The sequence below is a fragment of the Hydra viridissima genome, unplaced genomic scaffold (assembly GCF_058129835.1).
Source record: "Hydra viridissima isolate aposymbiotic clone 2 unplaced genomic scaffold, HvirCarnegie_v1 scaffold_3, whole genome shotgun sequence".
NCBI lineage: Eukaryota > Metazoa > Cnidaria > Hydrozoa > Anthoathecata > Hydridae > Hydra > Hydra viridissima.
The window spans coordinates 15,763,980-15,770,870 of NW_028324302.1; the positions used below are offsets into that span (position 1 = coordinate 15,763,980).

General features: G+C 29.6%; 2 protein-coding genes across 3 annotated transcripts; one reads left to right on the forward strand and one right to left on the reverse strand.

Annotated features, from left to right (window-relative positions):
* The first annotated feature begins 54 nt into the window (after window positions 1-54).
* LOC149891183 (uncharacterized) lies at window positions 55-1,497 on the forward strand. Its single transcript, XM_090082224.1, has one exon. It carries the CDS (start codon window positions 214-216, stop codon window positions 1,405-1,407), a length of 1,194 nt encoding a protein of 397 aa, XP_089938350.1. The 5' UTR covers window positions 55-213; the 3' UTR covers window positions 1,408-1,497.
* Window positions 1,498-1,551: 54 nt separating this feature from the next.
* On the reverse strand, window positions 1,552-3,643 carry LOC145202581 (uncharacterized). 2 transcript variants are annotated; one of them, XM_080075570.2, is made up of 2 exons: window positions 3,409-3,643; window positions 1,552-3,122 (listed from the first exon to the last, which is right to left on the reverse strand). In XM_080075570.2, the coding sequence occupies exon 2, from the start codon at window positions 3,032-3,034 to the stop codon at window positions 1,964-1,966; it is 1,071 nt and encodes a 356-aa protein (XP_079931696.2). In that variant the 5' UTR covers window positions 3,035-3,122; window positions 3,409-3,643; the 3' UTR covers window positions 1,552-1,963. The 2 variants fall into 2 exon arrangements, with proteins under 2 accessions (XP_079931696.2, XP_079931694.2); XM_080075568.2 differs by lacking the exon at window positions 3,409-3,643 and adding an exon at window positions 3,212-3,322.
* Window positions 3,644-6,891: the final 3,248 nt, after the last annotated feature.

Sequence of the window (6,891 nt, forward strand, 5' to 3'; positions counted from 1 at the left end):
TTATTTTTGTGGATATGACCACTACCTAATTCCGGAATATGCGAGAAATTCGCAGAGTGAAAAACAAATTCTCAAGAAAAATCTGGAACTACAGCCGTTGTTTATATAAAAGTAAAGTAAATGTAAGTTATACAGATTATACTAAAAGTTAAAGTGCTAAAAAGAAGCTGAAGAAGAGTTAAAGAAGAGTTCTACTAAATAATTTCATTAATCATGGGTTTTTATTATCCATATCAGTCTCAAAGCAACAGAAACAACGGTGATTTTTCTACGAATGGAAAAAGAAACTTTGCTTCGCATCCATATGGCTATTTTCCCTCAGGTAATATGGAACCGTACGAATCAAGAAGATCGTCATTTTATCCGTATAATCATTGGAATAAAAGATATGAACATCCGTTGCAACATTTAATTGACGGAAGAGAAACCGGAAAGGTTACCAAAATACCCATTTACTTTGCTAATAAAAGTACTGATAAAAGTAACTGCGCAACATCTACCGACTCAATCGAAGAAAAGAGCAGCATTGAAAATTTAACTGGGGAGAAGCAAACGTTTGACGATGGAAAACTTATCAAGAGTTGTGATGACAAAAATATAGTAAGTGAAAGTGTTGATAACAGTTGTGAACAGGACATCCCCATAAACATTCAAATTAAGTTAGAGAATGAATTAGAAAAAGATGTTTCGAAAACAGAAAGTAAAGTGAAAGCAATCTTGGCTGAAATTGAAAGCATCTTAGTAAAAGTAAATGGTATCAGTAATGAGATAGATCTATTACCTGATGGCAATATTCAGCAAAAAAGTGTTCTCATATTTGAAGAAACACTTACAAAATATCTGATAGAACTTGATAAGATATTAGCAGAAGGTGAAGAACAAATTCGTTTAGCAAGAAAGAATGTCGTCAAAGAAATCAATAAAATATTCGATAAACTTGCAAGCAAAACAAAAGAGATACCTAGCAACATTACAGAAAGTTGTAACCAAAATACTGGAGATATAGATAATCAAAATATTGAAGATACAGATATGCAAAATACTAGAGATACAGATAACCAAATCATCGAAGATACAGATATGCAAAATATTGGAGATGCAGATAACCAGACTAATGAAGATACAGATAATCAAAATACTAGAAATATAGAGAAGCAAAATACTGGAGATACAGATAATGGAAATATTGAAGATACAGATAATCAAGATATTGAAGATACAGATATGCAAAATATTGGAGATTCAGATAACCAAATCATCGGAGATACAGATATGCAAAATATTGGAGATACAGATAACCAGACTAATGAAGATACAGATAATCAAAATACTGGAGATACAGATAATCAAAATACTGGAGATACAAATAAGAATATTATAGAGACTGAATTGGACAATAATGTATGAGAATTACTTTTTTTTTTTTTAATGATAATAAACATTGTACATATATACTGTAAATTATTTATAAAAATACACCTTTTCTACTATACGAAATTAAAATTTGTTTTTATTTTCAATCATGTTTTCTAATGTGATACAAAGTTAAATCTTCCTTGTTGAAAGAAAAACAAGATTCTATATGATCAGATCAATAGTATTACAAAGTAAATAAGAAATTTAGATTAATATTTGTGCAACATGCCAAATCTTTCATGTTGTGGAAGCACGCTAAATCTTCCCATGCTAAAGGGATAAGCAAAACAAAAAAGATCTCAACGTTGTACCCGATCACGTGACTTTAAAGTAAAATATTAGCAATTCCAAGCGTTTACGTTTTTTGAATAACAAAAATACTTATAACAATAACAGTAATAATAGTACTAGTCATAATTATTACAATACGAGTAAGGGTAATAGTAAAAAAAAACAATATATCTTACAACTTTAATTTTTTTAAAACACATTTAAAAAATAAAATCAATTCTTCAATGGGTTTTGTTGTCGCAAGAGATCAATGTTTCTAGCACATTTTCGCTCTATCGAAACCAATTAGATCGGAAATATCTTCTTTTGAGAAAAAATGCCGACTTCGCTTCGGAAATGATCCGCTATAAAACTTACATTCGTGGTTTAAAAAAGCGTCTTGTGTGAGAAAATTATTGCGACACACTTTGCAAACTATATTTGGGGAAAATATGCAACTGCCGCACGGTTTCCCTTTGAAAACTCTGTGATTAGACCATTGACTAACATTGTCGTAAATTCCATGACATGAAGGACACGTTAATGACATATGTTCTATTTTGTGCTTAATAAGAGCGCTTTTGTTATAGAAAACAGTGTGACAGCTTGCACATCCCACCATTGTGTGAGTAGCGCGATGTTTATACCATGCAGAAGCCTCATAAAATACTTCGTTGCAAAACTCGCAAGGCCAGCTCTCATGTGTTGCCATATGCCGTTTAAACTTTCTTACGCAATAAAAAAGAGAATTACATCTTGAGCATTCGTGCACTACGTGATTTGCAATGTGCCGTATAAGTTGACTTCGGCGATAGAATCTTTTATTGCACTTTTCACATTTTGTCTCAGATATTTTATCGTCTAAAATTGATTTCTGGAATAATTCTTTTGGGTTTCTTTTGCTTGGAACTAACAATGAATTTAACTGGTTGCTATATCGCCAAGGTGTTGTGCTAGCTAAATCAGCAGATTCCTTGTAAGGGCCGACATTGTCTTGATGCTTTAAGAGTTGCGGAACAAAAGTAAAAGTTTTCTTGCGGTCAGGTTGACCATAAATTTCTGAACCTATTCTGAACCTATTTTCGTGAGTAAAACGACTTTTATCAATTTTTTCCAAATCTATTTTTTGTAGCTTTGATCTTTTTAGCTCGTCAATGTATATACTTTCACGTCGGTCAGAGGTTTGGAAATCTAACTCGATATACTCTTTTTTCTCAAAAGGAGTAGCGCTATTGTTTTGATATAAATCTAACTTTTCTTGCTTGGGCTCATCACTCCTTGATTTTTTTAAATTATCGATGATATCCTCTAATTTACGTAAAGAGCGTCGTTTTAAATACACGGTCATAATTCTCTCGGTTTCAATTTTAGTGTGACAATCTTCTAGTTTGCGTTTGACTGATTTTAGCTAAACCATTAATTATCTTCTACTGATTCTAAATAGTATTTAAAATAATGAAAAAAAAACAAAAAAAAGCTGACATTTATTAATATTTTTATATTTGAAATTTCTGATATTTTTTACCGTGACAGATTGTTTTAACAAAATGGCGTAATTCACAAAGAAAACCAGCGTAAAACAAATTTCCACTCAAGAAAGCGATTTTAAATCGTATTATTCTGTTACCTACTTTTTTCCCTATTCATAATAATAATAATTTTTATTTGATTGGTTTAATATCATAGACTGGCCAATAGAAAAGCAATCTAACACTTACGTACCATGTTTTTTCCATCTCTCATGAAAGGGACCGGATTCTTTGTTCATTTAGCAGTTAGTATCGCGTCATAGTGACGTCATGGGCAACAGAGATCTTACAATTGTGAAGGTCTACAACAAAGCTGATTTGAATATACATACTGCTATTTTATTAAGCATATTGTAATTAAAGGCCATTAAAGTTCTTAATTTTAACTTTAGTCATATTAATTTCTATACTAAAATATAGGAAAACTCAAGTTACTACATTCCAAAACAAAGTTGATGGCTAACGCCTGCAACTGTAATATTTATAATATCCTAACTGTAATATTTCCTTTTAACTTAAAATCCATATAATCATAGATCTTAAATCAACCGCATAATTGAAATCAGAAAAACGAATTTTAATCCAGGCTTCACAAGAGACGGTAAAAACTTCTTAAAGTGTTAGGTGATGGCTAATGAATAATATCAAAGTATAAGCAAAAAAACAGTTCTTTACTATCCAATGCCAAAAATTAAAACAACCATAAAGAGTTTAATTGCAAAAATATAAAAAGGTTTCTATGCATTTTTAAGATAGTAAGCTCTCAAAAATACTGTAAATCTGTTAATTTACCATAAAGCCGCAAATATAGCTCCTTTAAGTCCAAAGTTTTCAATCTAGCATTTACATGATCTTTTTTTTTTTTATCTTCTTAACACTATTTGAGATGTTTAAAAATAAAATCTTGTGTATTATTGCTAACTATAAAGAAGACCGCTTTTTTAGTTATATCACCGAAATCCAACTTCTTAAAAAGACCGACAACCCAAATTCATCAGGAAATATTCAGATTTTATAATAAAGAAAACTGTAAAATAATAAATAAAAAAGAATAATAAAAGTTTTAAAAGAGGGCGTTTTTTTGAATGAAAAAAATGTTTAGTGCTTTTGATAGCACCTTTATAAATGACAGGTACTTTTCTTTTTATATGTAATATTTTGCTGACGTTTAGCAGCTACGAATTCTAGTGCCAAATATTCAAGTTACATTCCAATACGTTACGCTTTTTGATATGTTGACAACTTTTGATAAACTGCTTAGATAAGTATTGATAATATATATATGTTTTTTAACAATTTAATAATTATTTGACATATTTCTCGCTGACAGAACTCAATAAATAAAGGGCGTATTAACAGATATTGAAGAGTCAGTTTAGTATAAACATATCTCTTTTATAAAATACAACGAACTACAGTAGTCAGTGGTCCAAAAAAGTTTTCATGAATATAACGATGTAGCAAAAATGCAATTTTCTCAATTTTCGTTTAACGCTGTATCAAATAAAACAGACACATTAAAACTTGAACATTTTCAAGTTCAGCTGGTGGTATGGGAGCTTCCATCTTGTTTGTAGTCACAATAATTAAATTCTTAACGCAATACTAAAAAACAGCATTTTTTAATTTTTAACGCCAATTTGTGAAAATGTTTCCAGCCAATCTAACTTTTTATAGCAATTTAAAGGAAGAATTTTTATTTGAAAATCTACTGACTTCTATTAATCATTTTTACTTAGCGGTTATGGGAAGAAGCCCTTTTAATTGTGATCATTTGTTTTTCAGAAGAGTTAGTTACAATGCTAGTAATATTTATTTGAAATTTAAAAGATATCTAAACAATATAATTTTTTTTTGTTTATTATTGAAATGACGAGAATGATGGAAATTTCAGGGGAGAACTTTGACTACTCATATTTTAAAAAAGATATTTTGAAAATGAAAAACACTAATTATTTTAGAAAATTTTAGTTGATATCTATTTAATCATTTACATTAATTCATTATGTCTATTTATTGATATATAGCTTTAAAAAAAACTTTACACCTACAACTTTACATGTGTAAACTGCTTAATAATACTTACAAAAAGTACACAAAATCAGTGAAGCTGCATGTTTCCGAAACGATTACTAAAAACAATGTTTCCTTGTGTTCTTTTAGTTGTTTTTAACATTCTTGGTGGTGGTAAAAATGCCCTTATTTGCTTTTCAGGCATTTTCTATGTATATCATCTGCAGAGATCTTTTTAAATGCTACTCCTCTAATAAAGAATTTAACATGGTTTTTCCTTAGATAACATGGTTTTTCCTCATAATCTCCGTCTTCATCTTTCTCGCTCAACACGCGTCCTATATAAAATACTGTCTTACTTTTTTTGTCAAGTTCAATGATCACATGATCCCCAACATTTACAGCCAGAAAAAAAAGTTGCTCGCATTTATTCTCATTCTGAATATATGCGAGCAACTTTTTGCGATGTCATTATCGCAGTCATTATTCACAAAAAATGGATTTTTTACTTTAAATTTTTTTTTTTTTGCTTTTTTTTTATGTTCTTCGTTAATTTTTCAGCCTTTCAAGATGATGTGGATTTTAACTTCAACTATTTAAGACCTAAAGCTGGTTCGTAACATTTTTTCAAAGTTAAAACGGCTCTTGAATCTACCATCAAACAAAGCGTCATTTTTAGATAAAAACTTTTTTTGTCTAAAAACGAAACAACAAAATCAAAGAACACATAATCAAAATCAAAATCAAAACGAAACAACAAAATAAAAAAAAAAACATAATTAATCAAAGCATACTTTCAGTACATGTTGTAACAATTTTCTAAGGGTAAAAGTAATAACTTTTTGTTAATGTCTGAAGTCTAGATTAGGATTTTAAAAAACGACATGAATAAATGGGTAGATTGTTGCATGTTGCATGGGTAGTTTAGTTGCATGGGTAGATTGGTAAATAAATGGATGACAAGTGACTCGATAATTCTCGACAACTTAAATACAAATAAAAAACTAATTTAATTCACATCGATGAATGAATAAAGAAATTTATCTTAACAGCAAGATAATTAAGATCAAAAAGTGATGATAACTAAAGGATAGTGAAGATGGAAAATGATGCTTTTTTGATAACTTTTTAACACTGGCGAATCTAATAATTAGCACGCGCCAAAATGAAATAAAAAATGAAGTTACGGGAGAAGTATAATGTTTCATTATGGTACACACAAAGTTGGTTCAAAAATGATGGAAAAAAATCAGTTGTCTCACTTGTCGCACTTCTCAACACTCTTCCCTGCAGAGCCTTAAAAACCATTGTTAAAGTGGAGGAGTACAATTACAATTTCAAATGGCAGTCGTATTGCAAGAAATAAAAAAAGAAAAGTAGCATTCTACGGTGATTAAAGTTTCGAACGGCAGTCGTTGGTCACGAAGTAAAAATTTGAAAAAAAGGCGTTTAAAAAAATGCAGTTTTACGAAAAGAACTGAAATTTAAAAGCAAAAAATTAAAACTGCCTTTAAATTTATTTTTACAACGACTGTCTAATGGATGTTCTTAATCACAAAAGATAAATACAATAATTAAATCATTCTTTTCATTCCTCTTATTCATTCTTATAGTTGACAAAAAAACCTAGCTACCCTTTTTAAACATTCATTTTTTTTTTTTT